At 42.2% G+C, this 19,583-nt stretch overlaps 1 protein-coding gene across 1 annotated transcript in view; it reads right to left on the bottom strand.

Moving 5' to 3' along the window:
* The window catches only part of Nampt (nicotinamide phosphoribosyltransferase), a 39,706-nt gene extending 31,135 nt beyond the window's left edge, over positions 1-8,571 (bottom strand). The window contains exon 1 of the mRNA XM_036206081.1: positions 8,283-8,571. Coding sequence (XP_036061974.1) covers positions 8,283-8,339 — 57 coding nt within the window. The 5' untranslated portion in view covers positions 8,340-8,571. The remainder of the gene's footprint in view (positions 1-8,282) is intronic.
* Between the last annotated feature and the right edge of the window lie 11,012 nt (positions 8,572-19,583).

Genomic DNA, 19,583 nt, shown 5'->3' with positions numbered 1-19,583 from the left:
CTGCCAACATGACTGCTTTTCATGTCAGGTGCTACAGATCCAACTCAGGTCCTCAGGCTTCTGCAGTGAGCACTTTACTGTCTGGGCCATCTTCCTGGCCTCCAGATTTTGACAGTGACTGGTTTTATGAGGTCAGGTTTGGAATTTTGCCCATGACATCCATGCTTAAGAAGTTCTGAGTTTTGGATCAAGAATGCTCATCCTATTCCACATCTATCTAATGTGCTGAGTGTGGTAACAGTCAACGTCTTCCCATAACCACTTCTTTATGAAATCATGAATCATGAGGAGGAGCTCCTGACAGCCACAGAAACCTGGATAAAAGCAACAGCAGTGGCAAGCGAGGAAGGAAAAGCAGACAGTAGCTGTTGCAGGTGCTGGGATGGCTCAGCAGGTCCAGGGGCTTGCTGCGAATAAACCTGAACATCATCGACCTGAGATCAACCCTCGGGACACATGTGGTAGGCGAGAACAGATCCTCCATGCGGTTCTCTGACTTCTAAATGAGCATCACGCACACATGTCCCTACACACATAAATATAAAATGTAGTAAAATATTTAAAAACATAAATGGAGCCAATTTTATTTTCCAAATTGCCTCCTAATTGAATAGTAAGTTCCTACTAGATCTCTAAGCTCATGAGTTTAAAAACAAAAGCCTTTTATCACAATTTCTATTCTATGAATTTGCTAAGAGCCACTGTCAAAGACTTTCCAACTTCCATTTGAAAAACAAGTTTATTCACTAGACTCTCAATTTCACTGTAGTGTTTTTGTCACACTAAGGCAACTGTATAAATAAGGCATTGATGTGTAAACTTACAAATCAATGTAAGAACAGAAAAAGGAACTTTAAAATTTAAGGTACAGGGTAAATTACAGCCATGGTGGACCAGTGTCCCAGGTGACCACAGTCCACACCATGTCTCCCATTAAGCTATGATTTCAAGTTTAGGAAAGCCAGTGTTTCTTTGGCTGCACAACCTCAATCTCAGTGAAGCTGGTCTCTACCTACAGACTCTTTATAGCTTAGTATTAGCATTCTAAAATAAATGTATGTCCATGGCTATTTCCGAAGGACCATCCTCTGTGCTTCCTTCCCAGTGAGGCATGCCTGGAGCTTTCCTTCTGCTGCACACAGGCAAAGGTGTGTGGGGGTAAACCTTTAGAGTGACATGGCCTTGGAGGCCCATGTCCTGCAGGTTTGCAGCTCCTTTTGAGGCACAGATAAAAACAACAACAATAATCAAAACCAAACAAACAACCCTCAACCCCCAAAACCCTACAATAAAAGGCACAGGGCACCCTGAGCACAACGTAGACACTTTGGACTTCAAAGATTGGAAGCCATGGACTGACCACTGTCAGTTTTAGGAAAGCTACAAAAAACAGTGAGAAAGTTAATACAGAACTCACAGTAATTAAACCTATTGTCTACCACAATGCAAAAATAAAAAACAAACAAACAAACAAAAACCCCACCCGTTAGGTATATTTATAAATAATATTTCAGTAAAAAAAGAAAACCCATGCTGTGTGGCAGTGGCACACGCCTTTAATCTCAGCACTCAGGAGGCAGACCAGGTGGATCTCTGTGAGTTCAAGGCCAGCCTGGTCTACAGAGCGAGATCCAGGAAAAGGTACCAAAACTATAGAGAAACACCACCTTGAAAAACAAAAAACAAACAAACAAAACTCTGCACTTAAAATATACCCAAGATGTATGTAAAAACAACATCAGTCTTCTAACCTAGTAATTCTAGTTTTTTAGAGAAACCTAGGTATTGAGGTAGGAGAAAGGTAAAAATTGAAATACAGGTTCACAGCTGTGTTTCATGCATCCACCTTGACCTGAGTCAGTTCTGATCTTTACAGGTCATACATTTAACAGTGTATCTTCTACCAGAATTTACAAGTCTGTAAGGCAGGCTGAGGGGTGGGTCAGTGGATAAATACTTGCTGCATGAGGACCATTGGGATCCCCAGCAGCCATGGAAATGCAGGTAGGTGTGGTGGCCCAACTGCAATCCCAGCATGAGAGGTGGAGACAGGGTCCACAAACTAGCTAGCTAGGACCAGCCAAACTGGTGAACTCTTGGCTCAAGGGGAAACCACACCTGAATATACTATTTTGGAGAACATTTGAGAAAGAAGATAGCAGACATTAATCTCTGGCCTATACACAATGTCTATATGATCAGAATAGCCCAGAAGCATGCATGCAAACTCAAATATATATTCCATGTACATAAAAATATACCACAAGGCAAATTATTTACTTTTCTGAGAAGTCCAAAGAGTCAAAAGTTGAATGGAAATATCTCTAACTCATTTAACTCCACTAGGGCCTAAAAATATAATAAAATTTTTCCATCATACCAATGAAGTTATACTTCTGTAAAATAACATAGCTTTCAAATTTAAAGTCCTTAATTAAAAAAAGATTTCTTCATTTTTATTTATGTGTATAGATGTTTTGCCTACATCTATGTCTGTGTACCACATTCATGCTATGCCTGAAGAGGCCAGACAAGGGCTGAGTCACCATGTGGGTGCTGGGAACTGAACCTGGATCCTTCATAAGAGAAGCCAGAGCTCTTTACAGCTGAGCCATCTCTTCATCTATAAGCCTTTATTCTTTAAAGCTTTTGTTTAGGATACATTTTTTAATAGTGCTTTAAAACCGGCTTTTGCCTAAATATTCAGAATGTTTCCTGTGTTAAAAAAAGATACCATTTAAAACACAAAGTTTCATAGGCTGTTGAATTAGAAATGAACCATATTCTACAATTTTAAGAGAAATTTAAAAAGCAGAGTTTCTTAGCAAATATTCTAAGCATTAACTCTAGCTTTACTAGTTTGCTGCCCTCTTTATTTTCTGCTAAAGTGGTCACTGACCCTTCCTCACAAAAATGGGATGTGACATAACTCCAGTCAGTTTATTTACAAACACATGACCTGTTTGTTTCATGTGCCAGGCTCAACGTTTCAGATGCTTAGGGGAGAAAGTAAAATAGGCTGATGTGGTCCCACTTCTTACAGGGCTAATGAGAAGGGCAAGAGAAAAACAATACTAAGACAAAGTAATTGCTGATTAAGATGGATGCTATGAAAAATCAGGACAGAAGGGACCTGGTAAGTGTCTTTAAAGGGAACTGGGGAGATTTCTCTGGGTGGTGACATGTAAACAAGAATCAAATGAGAGGACAGGAAACTCGCTGGCCTAAGAGATAGTAAAGAATAATGGCCAATGTAGTTGGTCCTTGGAACAGGTAAGTAAGATCCTATGTAGGCAAAGGTACCTCCGAGAGGAGCTCACTGTGTGCTAAGCGCAATAGAAGCCATTATGTTTTAAGTTGAGGGAAATATAACCTGATTTGTATTTTTTGATGCTGGAGACTGAATATAGGCTCTTCCATATGGTAAGTACATGTTCTAACACTGAGCTACAACTCCTAGTCCCTCCTCACAATCTCAGACTGAAGTGTGTGCCACACACACACAATAATATGAAACAATCAATCTGGCATAAGGGGACTATGTATTATGGTGCTCAGAACAGAGCCAGTAATTAAGAAGCTACTGCATACAACTACGTCAGATGGGAAGACACCTACCAAGTATTTTTGGAGCTAAAGGAGAAGTAGAATTGGATATAATGAGATGATACAAACACCTCGTAGGGTCTGACTTGCGCTCTTTGGTTATCAATAGTACAATTTAGGCCAGGGATAGTGAGTGGCAGGCAGGAAGACTGCCTTGAATCGAAGGCCAGCCTGGGCTACCTAGAGAATACCAGGCCAACCAGAGGCACATAGAAAACCCTATCTCAGCTCCTCCTCAAAGAAAAGGTTCCATTTATTGAGTCAATGAAGACTATGGAAGGAATGAATGGGAAAATCAAAAGTTCAGTCTTCAATGTTAAGCAACACTAATAAGTTTCATATGCCTGAAATTAAGTGTATGACAAGGAAGTTCTTGAACCCTGTTAATTTCTGCACTGCTTTGATTTCTATTGCTAGAGAAAATGATATGCAATTCTTCACATTCCTAGGCAATTGTTCCCTGAACTGGCAGGGCTCTCCTATGGCTAACACAGCCCTGTGAAGAACACAGAAGGCTATGAAAATAGCCTTTTAACAGAACTTCATTCCACTTGCCTTCTTGAAGAAAAGGTAAGCTCAGGGAGATGGATCAGTGGTTAAGAGCACTGGAGTTTGATTCCCAGTACTCACATGACAGCTCACCACTGTCTGTAATTCCAGTTCCAGGGAATCCAGAGGTACCCAGCAAACATGTGGGACAGAGATGTGCATGGAGACAACATAGCCATACACATAAAAAGAAAAAAAATCTCCTAAAGTGCTTCTAAAATGATGAGATGCTACAACAATAACTTTCAATGCCTAGAACAGAAAGGTTATAGCCCCATTTTAACAAAGGTGAGCTTTCTCCAATGTGGAGTGTCAGCCAAAAACTGCATCAGTACATTCCATTATCCAGGGTCTACCCTTGTCCTACTACAACAGTAGGGCTGAGGATGGAGGCAACATAAGGTAAACAGAATCATCCTGGGGGAATTAGGTATAGTTTTCTCCAGATTAGGTTGACCTGATGGCTTCTCAAGAGTTTTCCTCCCAAACTGTTATCACTTGTATTTTTAACTGGTAATAAATAATTAAGAACCAAGATTTAAAATACAATGGGATGACATATCGAAGGCCACAGATAAGTTACAATACATATAGCCTAAGAAAAGGATCCACTAGCCCCATCCCAGCTGACCTCTGCCTTACTACAGCAAAAATATTAACTGGTTCTCCTGCTTTTCAAGGGTTTTTACAGTGTGGGAAGCTCTGGGAATTTGCTGCCACAGAAAATAACTTGTTGCTATTTAGCTCTGAAGCATAAACTACTTCATAAATACTTGCAGGAGTTGGTTCTCTCTTTCCACCACATGGATCCCCAGCTAATGCAAGCCACTAGGCTTGGTAGCAAGCATCTTTAACTGATGTTGTCAGCCCTACTGTTTTAGTTCTATTGCCCAAGTTTCCCCTAGAACTTATAAAACTTATTTGAAAATATATATACAAATGTCACCCTCTTTTTTTGAGACAAGGTCTCACGTAGCCCAGGCTAGGCGAGACTCACTGTGTAACCAAGGATGGCCTCCTCCTACCTCTTCTTTCTCAGTACTAAGATTATAGAGGTATGACACTATGACTGATACATATATGTCTTTAAGGATACATCAGGAAAAAAATTCAGAACCCCTGCTCATTGATAAGCTCTGGTGCCATGGGTCCACGTACCTAACCCTTCTCTCAGAAGCACTAGAGAGGCAATTACAAAAAACGGAGCCAGTGAGAGGAAAACACTGCAAGTTCCAGGCAGAACTAACTTGGTCATATGATTCTCATCTCTCTAAATCTCTTCTGCAATAATGTTCGACTTCCTGTGTTCCTTAGCCATTGGAGAAGACATCAGCTGATGGCTTTATCACCGAAGGGAAGTGAAGCAGCTCTCTGAAGTGTCCCTAAAATCAGCCTTTCTCCACCCTAGTTCTAAGATGCTGTTGTTCTCCTGTGTTGCTCCATCATGTACTAATGCATGATTGAAAAGTGCTGAGTTCTAGGTAGCTGGCCTAGGAGTCCCTGGCAGCACATTTCAGTGGTGTGGTGGGACCTGAACATCACTGAAGGACTACTTTTATGTATCCTGTCTTTTCTGGCCACAGCACAAACGACAATGTCTTCCACTAATCTGCTAGAGATAAAATGTTGAAAAATGTTAAAACTGTTCTCTGCTGATGTATACAGTTTTGTGGAATGTCTATGTGGGGCAGAAGAAAAGCATCTTTTACTGCTTCCCAGTTATTTGGAAACTGACCATCCCAGAGGTAAGCCAAAAAAGAAAAACCATGCCTCCTCTACAGGAAAGTTCTGAATGCAACCCAACCCCTGCAATGACTAGACTGGCTCACATCCATCTTCCCTAGCTGGGTTAGCAAATGTCACCACGGCTGGGTGGGAAACTGTGCCTTAAGCTATTCTGAAAACACAAATGATTAAAGATGTAAGAGTAGGCCTTTTTATTTGGAAAAAGAACTCACGATGAGACTGAAGAGCTGTATATGCCTGTGTTCTCAGTTCCTTATTACACATAATGAAATATGAGATCACAGAAATGGAAGTGTGTTTCAAACGTTCCTCCACTGGCCCCAAATGTTCTGCCCTTTCTTAAGGACACCCTGAAAATGTATCCCACATGTTGCTTTATGCTTGGCCACTACCTTAGCTACTTTGTGTAGTTTAGGAAATGATTTTTTCCCCTTTAGTTTTAGAAGAAATCTCTTCATCAACATCCAGCCACTCTCTTCTAAACAGCCAAGAATTTTTAAGAACTGAAAAAGAACATGCAATCATATGTAATTTCCAAATAAAAGAATTTCCGTTACTTGTAATCTTAAGTTTTAAGTATTTTTTGCTACCTCTCTACCTAAGATAAAAAGGCAAAAAATAAAGGACAAAATATCTAATGAAAATAGGCAGATATAAAAATTATATGCAAATTATAATCATGCAGATAAGCATGGCTTGCTAGAAAGCTGGAGAGCTTTCAGATTATTCATTAAGGGAAAGCAGCTCCAAAACACCGCCAAAAGCTAAAGCAGTTTTACATCACTGATACTTGTATACTTAAAAAACAAAACAAAACAAAAAAACCCCACTATATAGCTCTGGTTGTTCACTATCTACTATGTAGAGCATGCTAGCCTGGAACTCAAGAAGCCTGCCTCTGGCTTCTGGGTGTTGGGATTAAAATAAAGATGTGCTCTCTCAAGCCTGGCCCTTTAAGAGTTTACACTTAACATCTGCTTATATTTTCCATTACATTCAGTCATTTCATACATAATACAGTAAAATATTTGAAAATTACTTTGGGATATTTACTTAAATTTTAGAAAACCACGAATGCAACTTTTCTAAAATCACCAAGGAATGTCGAAAACACCTTAACTGAAATCAAGTAGAGAATTTTAAAGTCGTAAGTACCACAGTAGAAACTGTAACAATATTGCAAATGTGAATTCCACTTTAAAATTCCATCTGAAGTCGGACACCGAGGCGCATGCCTTTAATCCCAGCACTCAGAAGGCAGAGGCAGGTGGATTTCCATTTCCGAGTTCGAGGCCAGCCTGGCCTACAAAGTGAGTTCCAGGACAGCCAGGGCTTACACAGAGAAACCCTGTCTCGGAAAACTAAAATAAAATAATGTAAAAATTCCATTTGAAAGACCACCTGTTGATAAATCTTGTATCTATTAAAATGAAAACTCACCTGCTTACAATAGATTACAAAGAAATGGACAAACTAGAGTTATAAGCAAAATGGAACTCTGTGAAACACTCAGATTACAGGGTTAAAAACTAAAAAGCAAAAGAGCCAAAACAAAACCACGAGCGTACTGCGCCTAATCACTACACTCAAAACCATCACAATGCTTAAGTAAATGCTAAACTTGAAAGCTAAAATTTAATTTGTTCTAGTGAGGATGCTAGTCTGACATTGTACCCTTAAGTGTCTTGACTAACAAAACTTAGCTTAAGATCAGTGTGGTTCACTTCCCATAATCGTGGGGGCATTTCCTCCTCACTCCTCCCTTTGCTAAGGTGCATTTCAAGTGGAATTAATGCAAGAGTCAAATCAATAGGCACTGGGCCATTTCGCTCCCCACAAGTTCTCTAGGGTTAAGTTCCTTTACCTCCCGGTCTTTCACTTTCCTTTTCACAGAAATCCTGTGATGACCCTGAAGTGCCAGTATACTGACTGGCGTCTGCAATCAGGGGCTAGGCGCGTGAATGATCCCTAGGAGTTTGAAAGGCAGCCCAGCCGAGTGGAAGGCTGAATCAGAAGCGGTTCCCTGAGCCGGGTTTGTCTTCCACGCTGGGGCCATTGGCTGGGTGCGGAGCACGCCGCCAGGACCTCTCCCCGCGCTCCCCTGGGCAGGGGTGTACCTGCCCAGCCCGGGGCTGTTACCTAACCAGCCTGATCGTCGGGCGGTCCCATCCAGTCCACCCTGCCGGGGCGCCCAGGCCGCCGGCAGCCGCAGCGTGCGCCCATCCCGCCGAGCCTCCGGCCGCGCCCCCGCCGCGGCGCAGGCCCCGCCTCCGGCCCGCGCCTCCATCCTTCAGCCGCCGCGCTGCGGCTCCTCCACCTGCCCCATCCCGCCGCCCTAGCTCCCGTCGCCCCCGGCCCCGAGGCCCACACCGCAGCTCCACCTTGTACGAGTCGGTGGCCAGCAGGATGTTGAACTCGGCTTCTGCCGCAGCATTCATCTCGGGCCGGAGCGGAGGCGCCGCGCCACGAGCTGCCCGGCTGCGAGCAAGGAGAAAAATGGGCTTCACTGCGCTCCGTTGCTTAAGTCACCGCTCGCTCGCTGGGGGGCGGGAGAGCCGGGAACGGAGCGCGGGGAGGGGCCGGGAGGGCGGGCAGGTCCGTGACGCGGCGCCGGAGCTCACGCGCTCCCCAGCCCAGCGCTCCCGCGGCTTCCCCGGCTGGGCTCCGCGCCCCGCCCACCCCGGGGACAAGGGGCGGGGCGTCGCTGCGCGTGCGCAACGCAGGGGCGGGGCCGAGGAGGACGTGAGGCACGCGCTCTGCCTCAGCGGCGCCGGCCCAGGCCTCAGGCCGCGGGTCACCCCAGCGCGTGACCTGGGAGCCCGCCTCCGCTCCAGCTCTGGGGCCCGAAGGGCGTGGTCCGGCAGGGGGCGTGGCCCGGGCGTTCCCAGCCTTCGCCCCTCCTCCCAGGAGCCTCTTTGCCCGCCCCACCCGGGACCTTCCTCTTGTCCTACCCAGTCCCCGCTGGAGTCACGCCACCCGCCTGGGCCCAAGGAGCCTCCCCTTGCGGTCTCCGTTCCCGCACGCGCTCAATTACCTTTGTCTCCCACTTGGAGATAGATGGAACCTTTGGTCCCATCCCTCTTGTCGACCGTGATCCTCTAGCTTCCCTTTTACAATCGCCGGAGCTGCGTGAGGTCTTGAGTTCCCATGCTGCGTGGACCCGCTTTCCTCCTTGCTCTGTAGTAGCTGAGCTCTTTGATCCTCTCTGAAGGCTGTTGGACTTTCCCTGAAGAAAATAGTTTGCGTCTAAAGGGGACTATTAAATTCAGCCCTCTCAGACAATGTAGGGACAAGACCTAATTGAATCTGAAATTGTTGGGAAGTAAAAGGCGACCAGCCAAGTCTGGTTTGTTTGTCTGTTTGTTTGTTTTTTAAATCGTTAAATCCTGGGAAAAAAAGCTTGCAACCTCCCAAATAAGAGAAATGACGTCTAGTGATGTCATCCAACTTTCATGAAACCATCCTCTTGTTCAGTTTTCATGTACATAGTTGCAATTTTTTGCATAAAACTAAATTTCCATTTGCCATGTTTAATGGCATTTAAAAATTCTAAGATTTGGGTTTTGTTTCTTAATAGAATACAAGTAGCAAGAGAAAATTAGTATAAATAAACTGGCACAGAGTTAGAAATTTCCTGGAATCAATTCATCTCCAATTGACCACTGGTCTAGGCTGTTTTATGCAGAAAAAAAAAAAAAAAAAGGATTCTGATTACAAAGTAGGCTTTGTTTGTGGTAGCGTTTTTAAAAAGCAAAATTTGATCTTGCAGTCTTTGAATTTTCTTGTATAAAAATAAAAAAAGCTCAAAATGTAAAAACACTGACATTGTAAGCATACTGACATTGCTAGTTAAGTTCAAGAATAATGTCTGCAGAAGTACTGTGGGCTCAATCCCACAGCAGTCTTTCGAGGAAAAGATAGCAATAAGATTGTTAGGATTTTGATCTTAAATGTCCTCAGGGACCTATATGCTATCGTTGACTGCCAGCCTCTGAGCGGTAGTGGGGAACACTGCAACTGTAAGAGCTGGGGTCTGGTTGGAGGCAGTTCCGTAATTGAGGGATGGGAGGTTTTGGAACTGTCTCATTCTCTTTCTCTTCTGCGAGATGTACCAGGCCACCACAAGCACAAGGCAACTGTGAACTGAAGCTAAAGAGACCTCTCAACCTTCCAAGATTTCCTCAGGTGGAAGTGATGAAAGCTGACTGACACAGAAGTCATGTTGCCAATAGAAAAACCACAATGCCAAAGGTGGAAGTTGGTGTGTTCTTGTGCAACCATATGCTTAGACCAGACCAGTTTTGAATTAAATAGGGTTTAGAACTGTGGTATGAAATTATCACCAAATAAAAAAAACAAGTTCATTTTGAAAGCATATATACTGAAGGATAATTTTAAAGAAGTATTTAGCTAGCACCTTTATTTAGTAGCATGTAAAAGATCTGACAAACTTTTTCATGGATTATTGCAGCACAGATAATAAATACCCAGATTCAGATAGGGCCCTTCTGCTTTTTCAAAGTTCTGGGTCATTCTCTCAGCCTACAGATCAGCCAGTTAAGCACAGCAGATTGGGCATTAGGTTCTTGCTATGATCAAAGTGGGTGATGCTGAGCCCCTCCTGTTTCTCAGATAACCTCCGATACACTTTTGTATTTTAAGGTTGCTTCAGGTATTTTCAAACTGATGTGATTTCATCTCATTAAACAAACAAAAACACCAAACAGTGGAGAAGTAGGTATAGATCTCTCTCATCTCCAAACCCTGACAATGGTGCTTTCCTCTCTCTCCCCATCGCTTCCAGATCCATCAGTTAGCCACAACTATTACAGAGACAGACATAAAACAAGAGCTTCATAAAGTTAAAACTTAGACCCTTTCCTTACTTAAATTGCTAAGATCCCTGGGTAAGTTTACGAAATTGAAAAGTTTTGGACTAATTTATTTGGCAGAGGAGGTTTCAAGATAGCCCAACATTGACTCTGTTGCATGGTCACTAGTGACCACTCTTATACAGATCTATAATGAAAAAGAGTAAATGGGACAAAAAGAGATATAAAACATACAGTTTAAAAGTTGAGGCTGGTGGCACATGTCGTTAATTCTAGCACACAGGAGGCAGAGGTCAGATTGTTCTACAAAGTAAGTTCCAGGATAGCCAGGGCTATACAAGTAAACCCTGTTGGGGATAGGAGGTAGGGGTAGGGAGTAGGGGATAGGGGGTATGGTTTGAAAAGAAAAAGAGCACCAGGAAATTTAATGCCTGAGTCATGATTTATGCTGAAAGACATCAGGAAAAATGGAATAAATGGAGTGGTACCCCTAGGGGAGAGACCTCACCGTGCTTCAGCTAATCCTACAACTTGTGAAAAGGCCTAAGGAATTATCTGGTTCTAAAAAGCATCAACAAATCAAACCCATGCCAATAATTCAAGGAGGGGTTCAAGTTCCATCCCAAGCAGGCAGAGGAATTTGGCAGCATCAGCCACATGGTCCTGGCTTCGCTTTAATCTCAAAGAATATGGGAGTAAAGGGGTTTGGGGATCTTCCTCTGAGGTTAAGAAAAGCTGATGAGGTCAAGTGTGTGGCCAAGGCATGCACCCCTGCATGGAGGCCTAAAGAGGCCATTTCATGAAACTACAAAAGTGAACCCTGGATTATGTTAGAGACCCCATAATGCTGGAGATGCCAGAGTAGTGGGATGTCTGCCAAGAAGAGCTGTAGACAGGGCATGGAAATAGCCCATGAGAGAGAAGTATGTTGTAGTCAGCAAATCTAGAAGGGAAGAGCCATCTAAGACCTTTGATATCAGGGGTGAAGCTACAAGATTTGGAGCTTGCCCTGCTGGGTTTCTGTGTTGCTCAAGCCCAGAATTTCCTCACTATGCCTCCTTTACTCCTTTTTGGAATGGTAGTATATATTCTGTACCATTGCATGTTGGAAGTATGTAATTTGCCTTTTTATTTTGATTTTACAGGAGATTACAGTTAAGAGATTGACCTGAGTCTCAAAAGAGACTTTAGACTTTTAAACTATGTTGAGACTGTGAAAAACTATGGGGACCTTGAAGTTGAACTAATGCTTTTTGCATTATAATATAGAGTAGAATGTTGTGGTTTCAATGGGAATGGCCCTTACAGGTGTGTATATTTGAATGCTTGATTCCCAGTTAGTGGAACTGTTTGGGAAGGATTAGGGGGTGTAGCCTTATTGGAGGAGATATGTTACTGGGGATGGGTTTTGAGGTTTCAGAAGACCACACAGTTCCCAGTTAGCTTTTTGTCTCATGCTTGTGAGCAGATGTAAGCTGCCATGCCCTACTGCCTGATGCCATGCTCCCCACCATGATGGCCATGGACTCTAGCCCTCTGGAACCATGAGCCCGCAAATTAAATGCTTTCTATTATCAATTGCCTTGGTCATGGTGTTTTGTTGCAGCAATAGAAAAGTAACTAAGATAATGGGAACAAATATAGAAAAGTTAAAATGTTTAGGTTCATCTTTAAAAGAAAGGTAAACATACATGAGCTAGGGAACAGTGAGCAGATGCAGAGAGAAGTGAGATGGACATGCTGTCCTGAGAAAAGGTACCAAGCCACATGGCAAAATGTAAATACAAATATGGGTTAATTGAAAAGTTAGCTAGTAACAAGCCTGAGCTATTGGTTGAGTATTTATTTATTTTGTTTGTTTGTTTGTTTTTCGAGACAGGGTTTCCCTGTGTAGCTTTGCTCCTTTTCCTGGAGCTCACTTGGTAGCCCAGGCTGGCCTTGAACTCACAGAGATCCACCTGGCTCTGCCTCCCAAGTGCTGGGATTAAAGGCGTGCACCACCACCGCCCTGCTGGGCGAGTATTTATAATTAATATTAAGCCTGTGTGTTGTTACTTGGGAGTAGCTTATGGGACAGAAACTTCTGCCTACAATGCACTAATAGAGAATGCCACATAGCTATGAAGTAGCCAACTATAACAGACACATTATGTCATCTGGAACCCTTGTATTCCCCCTTCAGCTTTTTTTTTTTTCATTTTGCTTAGCAGTTATTTAAAAATTTTACCCTTCTCCTCAAATCCTTACCTCCAAACTGTCCCCTTGTCTCAGATGATGTGGTTGTCTATGGTTTAGGTAAAACTTAGGCCATCAGGTAGGAACTCCCTAGCCCATAATAGCTATGAGAGCAAAGCTATACCTTCTGTACAGATATGTTCCCAGAGGAAAGTGCAGTGCTAAACACATGTTAAAGGGTTAGTAAATATTTACTGAACCAACTAAGATGGCTCTGTGGCATGTGGTGCTGTTCACTAAGATCTAAAGTCCCTTTTTATTCCTGTGCTCACTTATATACACAGCCTCTCTTCTACATTCATATTCTGTTGAACTTAGTTATGATCCTGTGAGTGGCCAAGACGTGGGAGGAAAAGCATGAGCTAGAGTGTGGTTCTCCATCTTTCTTTTCCTTGTGTCACAGAGACTGTGACATTCCAGACAGGGGCTGATGGAGTTACATAACTCCTGCCACAGGACCAGCAGAAAGAACATTGGCTGTGCAGTGAGAGAAACAAGCCTTCCTCAGAAGCCATAGAGAATCCCAACAGACTCCAAAGGCTCAGAGAGAGACGGGGGTGGGGGGGGGGGGGGGGGGGTGGGGGGGTCTTTAGTCCCAGGTTAATCCCTCCCTCCTTCACTTTACCTTATCACCACCTCTTGTTGTTGCCTCTTGTATTTCAAATGTCCTCTTACAGTGGGCCTCTGTTATAGTTATTTATTTTAACTGGGGGTGATGTTGACAAGATTTCTTTGTGTAACTGCCCTGGTTGGTCTGGAACTCATAGAAATCCACCTGCCTCTGCCTCAGTCTTTTGAGTGCTAGGATTACAGGCATGAGCCACTATGCCTGAATACCTGAATAGCTATGCTTTTAACCATTAGAGTCCTAAACAATAATGTGAGCTTCTGCTCAACAGGTTTTTATTGCCACCACCTGAAAGAATTCATTATATACTTAATTTCATTTAGTACTATACTAGCAGACATGTAAACAAAGCAATGCAACTAATTTGGCAAGAGATTAAATATTAAATATACAGATAGTAATTGATTAAAATATTCATAGTTATCATTGATGATAAAGGAGGCCCAAGCTTAAACTGGGTTCAGAGGGAAGGCTAAATCTCAGAAGAAAGGTCTGCACTTAATTACACTAGTACTTTACAAGCTGCCATGGGTTAGATAAGTGCCTCCTGTGGACTGAGTTAAAAACTCAGCTCCCAGTCCCTGCTCAGGAGATGGCATAACCTTTATGAGTAAAGGCTAGTGGGAGGTCTTTAGGACATTGGGAGCATGGCCTTGAAGAACCCTAGCCTCTCTTACTTCTAGCCATGAGGGTTTCCTCTACCAAACACTGCCTCACCATGGTCCACTGCCTCACCCTGGACCCACGAGCCATAGACTAATTGATCATGGATTGAAAATTTCAGAACTATGAGCCGAAACAAACCATCCTACTTTTAAAGTTTATTATCTCAGATATTTTGTTACAGTGGTCAAAAGCTGACTAACATATCTAGGATGCTTAAGAACTCACTGGACCTGTACAAAATGATATGGTAGAATCTATAGTTCCAAGAAACAGATACTCACATGGAGAAAACATATACATAATTGAAAGAATTTCCTTCCTACATGACCCCTGCAGGTGTTCTGTGGAAGTCACAGCTGGAAACACTGTTCACTTTGCTGCTCCTAGCAGCTTAGGAGACACAGGCCACACCCCCTCTGATGAGAAGCACCATGTCCACAAGGCCCTTCAGAGAAAGCAAGAAGAGATGGAGCAGCCTTTTCCTTCCCTAAAGTCACTCTCCTCACCAGTGCACATTACCTCCAATACAGTAGGGCTTTGGGTTCCACATTTTGCCTGCCACAAATTCCTTGATACAATGACTAAAATAAAATTTAAATTAACTTCTTTCTCTGAGGATAAGCTCTGTTGTGATGATGACATGGTTGGGTAAGCCACACTCTTCTGACTTCTTGATTTGTCATTCATGATGTGACTTTGGTACTGTGTCCAAAATTGAATGTTATATTAGTTAATTTTCTGTGACAAAACACCATGACCAGAAGCATTTTAATGGAAGAAAAGAATTTATTTTGAATTACAACTGTAAGAGGGCTCAGAATCCATCAAGGAAGGGTAGCTTGTTCATAAGTGGCAGGCCTGGTGTCAGAGCAGGAAGCTGAGAGATCACATCTTTAGCAGAGACTAAACAGGAAGTGGGATGAGACTAAAAACATTCACAACCGACGCCCCCACCCTCACCCCAATTCCTCCAGCAAGGCTCTATCTCCTACAGGTTCCACAGCCTCCCCAAACAATGCTACCAACTGGGAACATTTATCTACGTCTTTGGGAGCATTTCTCATGCAAACCACTACACAAATTCTAAAAGTTGCTTCTCAACTTTGCATTAATGTGGTATGTGTGAATACAATATGGATGTAGAAAAACAAACATGGGAAACAGTTCAGTGGTCACTGTAGTCTATGTGGGAAATTATGTGGCTTGGACAAGGTGGTGCATTTGGAAACAGTAAAATGGGGATCAGAGATATTTGGAAGAGCACACTGGGAAGGGAAATGTGTGTGGTGAAGGAACAGGAAATGTGTGAGGGATGTCTGGAGGGAGGTAATGATTTTAGTCTCTGGCTTTAAATACTGGGTGGTTCTCTTGAGAGAGTTATTGGAGGAGCTAATGAGGAATTCAATTTGTGTAATGTAAGCTTGAAGTTCCTATTAGACAGTTGTGAGGCTACCTATTGGCTTATAGAGTTTTGGATTATTATCTGAATTTTGTCATTCCCTGCCTGATGTCTATATTAATAATTAGGAATAAATCTGTATTTCTTTCATTCTTCAATTTCATTTCTGAAATTTCATGGTCATTTGTTTTTTTTCAGTAGCATCTTTAACATTTGATTTATCTATCTCCTTTCTGCCTATTGCAGATAACACGGTAGTTCCTCTCTACCCCTACCGACAACCCCATATTTCTGAAATCACAGGATGCCTTGGGACCTATACAAAAAGTCTACACGGGTCAAGCTTTGGGGGATGGATCAATGGACTTCTTTTAGATGAATGACTATCTGGGGAAATTTGTCTCATGTAACTTTTTTCTTTTGCTATTGTCCATTTATTGAGGAATTATGCATGAAATAAAAAATATTTTTGAAAATGACAAAACACTGAGTAAATATTAAGTTAAATAGGACAATTACTGGTATTTTTCTATGTTGAAAATAGGATGAGGATGTAGATTAGCTGGTAGGGTGCTTGCCTAGCATGTATAAAGCCTTGAAGTATGATCCCAGCACTATTTAAGTGGTACATAGTGGTGCATGTCTGTAATCCCAAAATGTGGGAGGCAGAAACAGGGAGATCAGGCATTCAAGGCCATCTTTTGCTACTTATAGAGTTCTAGGGCAGCCCGGGATATATAAGACCCTGCCCAATAAAAGAATGTGGAGGAGAAGGAGGAAGAAGAAGGAAGAGGAAAAAACTCAATGAATAATATGTGTGGGAAACAAATACAGAAAATGAAGGGAAAAAAAAAAAAACAACCCTGCTCTATGGTTTCTTATGTGAAGATATTTCAAGAGCATCTTATGGTCTTAGAGCCAGTCCTCAGGATGTCAGATTCAGAAATTATTTCATCAGGTCCCTCAAAGTTGATCTGGCTATGGACAATCAACTGATTAAGTCTTTCTGACAGAAGACATGATAAGTAACAGTGTAAAATAAGCCAAACTTGAGGATGAAATCCTGATATATGCAGCACAGGTTTCTTCCATAACCAGTCTTTAGGTCACAGATTTGCTTGGCAGGTACTTACCAATAATACTTACCTCGTGAGATGTCCTACAAAGATATCTTTGTGAAGCCAAATCTGGAAAATCAGTTTTTTGTCCTCCAGAGAAGTTTCTATCAAGGTTAGCCCCATTGTTCTTCTGGAATCAAAGAAGCCTCCTTCTGCACAAGTCAGATAAACACTGATGAATTCCAGAAGTGCTATTTCTGTGGGTCACACAAGCTGCAAAGCAATTGGACAGGAAGTTTTGTGTTAAGTGACATTTGAGCATTATCTTCTTAACACAAGTGTTGGTAAATTTCTTACTGAACCAACACATTTGTTAACCATCTCTTCAATGTTTTGGGTGATGATCACATTACTTTCTGTTTTCATTCCCAGAAGATAAGCTAGAAGAGGCCAACAATCTCTCATGCCAACAACACTCAAGTTTCAAAAATGGCTTTAACCTTTAAAGTTGTGTGCCAGAACCATTTAATCTATGGAGAATTAATCCACAGCTTTTTGCACAATTATTCAAACTAATTAGAAAGGAAGCCACCTTAAAGGAGGGACCATTAGTGACTTCCCTCTGGATTACATCTCCTAAAGGTCCATGGCTTCAACATTTTCAATAAGTGGATGGAGCCTCTACTATGAAGGACAAACCTCTCTATATCAGCACCATTCTTGCTTCTTGTCACATGAATTGCCCAGTACACTGCTTGTCTCCTCAAAGCCAGCAAAGGGCATTTCTATCAAAACTGGTTGCCATCAATGTAATATAAGAAAATGCATGTGCTTATTGACATACAATCTTCACAACTATTTACTTATTCATTTTGTGTGTGCACATGTGCTCATGTACTTTGGGGTCAGATAACAATTTGAGAGAGTTGATTCTTGCCTTCCACCACATTCGTCCTGAGGACTGAACTCAGGTCCTCAGGTGGGGCAGGAAGGACCTTTACATTCTGTGCCATCCTGATGGCCCCTTGTTCTATTGGTCAGAAGCAAACTCTGGTTTCACCTTCACTAAGTGACACTGATCATGCAAGGACACTTCGGTTTTCTTTCAGTTCCTGGAATATGCATGTTCTTATCTAGTTTAGGGCATTGACACAGTGATTCTCCCTGTATGCCCCTTGCTTCACTAGTTAATTTCCTCCTGCTCCTTCAGTAGATTGAATTCAACACATCTTCAGGGAAGCAGCCTCAGGACTATCAGCGCAAGCTTCAGCCACTTTCAGATGTGCCTGTACCCTCTTGTATCTTTTATTCACACCAATTGCTCTGGTCTGCTGTTCAACAGCTGATGAATTTCCTTCTAGAAGCTCCCTCTGTGACACAGCATCCCATCACACCTACTGTGGCACTTGGCACAAAGCAAATGCTGAATAAATAATAAGTCAATGATGGTTTTACTGTTCGATGAAACCCATAGAAGTAAAGAGCGGTATTAATTCCATGTCTCAGTCAATAAGTATAAAAGGATTCAGAAAAAAATCAATAAGAATAAAATTTCTAGTAATATATTTATGAACATTTTAGGAACTAGACCAAAAGGTATTTGGAATTCTATGCTGGGTCCTCTGTGTGTCAGATTTAGTTCCCAAACACAAAATTCTAGGAAGAAGCATACAGAAGGTAAAATTCCTAGTAAGAGATTCCACAGGAAAACTAGGGTTGAGGAGTAGAGGAGGACAGTAAGAGAGCAACAGTCTATTTGTACAAAGAAACATAATACTTTAGACTAAATTGTTAGGTCTCATAAAGCAGATCCCCTTGCTTCCCTTCTTCAAACACTTAGGAAAAAAGTATGAAAATAATAAATCATAAAAGAAAAAAAACACCCTGTGTTTGAGCAGACAGAGAACAGAAGGTGGAAAATCATGGTTTGTAACATGAACAAGAAAAACTATCTTAGGCACACAAATGACTTCAGAGAGAGTTTACGGTTGGTACTGAGAACAATGTCTATTAAAGGCTGTGTAGTAAGTCTGCAGCTGGGGGTGACTTTGATCTTCTAATCCTCTAGCTTGTGTCTCAGCTATGTGTCATGCTGGAGGGGTTTCAGAGCCACCTATTCAGAAGAAGTGGAGATCTTGAGTTAGATATGTGCTTTTGTGGCATTTGAATGTCTCAAAGTATGTAATTTATAACCAGATTGAAAGGTTGAGCCAAGTTTAAAAATAATGTAAGAAAATGTGAGCTTGCTTGCTTGTTTCTCTTAAAGAGTTTCCTTTAGTAAATAAAAGGTGTTTAGTGTTTAAGGAGGTGCATTTTTGAGGGTTCCAAAGGAGGAGAGAGGTAAACTCAAGATCATACACATCTTGGCCTTAAGCATGGTTCATTTGCTGTTTTAACGCTCATGTTTGTGTAATCTCTCACAAAAGGAAATATGATCTCCATATCAGCAATTTCAGTTTTACCAGTTGTATTGAAATTCTTAATCATCTGCCAGAAAAACACAAAACAGTTCCACATGGTTCTTCCTATGTCTACTCTGCTTCCTTATCAGTTCCCTGTAGTTTAGTGGGTAGCTCTTCCAGCTTTGACCTGGAAGTACTACCCCTAGTGAGGCTTCTGGGAACTGCCACGCCTACCTATGATCCACCCCTGGGGCGGGGCTGAGATGGAAGCCCTTAATACCCAAGATCCAGACGACAGCTCTTCTTGGTTCCTCATGACCCAGGATGCTGAATGGTAGATTGAGCAGAGTTCTCCAGAGAAACCCACTGGACTGCACCTTATCTCTTCCAGATCCTATAACCAACTCCTTTACTGGCTGTAAGTTACCTCAAAATAAACCTCTTTTTAAAGTACACAGAGTT

This window comes from Onychomys torridus, chromosome 14, assembly GCF_903995425.1.
Source record: "Onychomys torridus chromosome 14, mOncTor1.1, whole genome shotgun sequence".
In the NCBI taxonomy this organism is placed as follows: domain Eukaryota; kingdom Metazoa; phylum Chordata; class Mammalia; order Rodentia; family Cricetidae; genus Onychomys; species Onychomys torridus.
The sequence above is the reverse complement of the archived record's forward strand: the minus strand, read 5'-3'. Positions and strand labels throughout refer to the sequence as shown.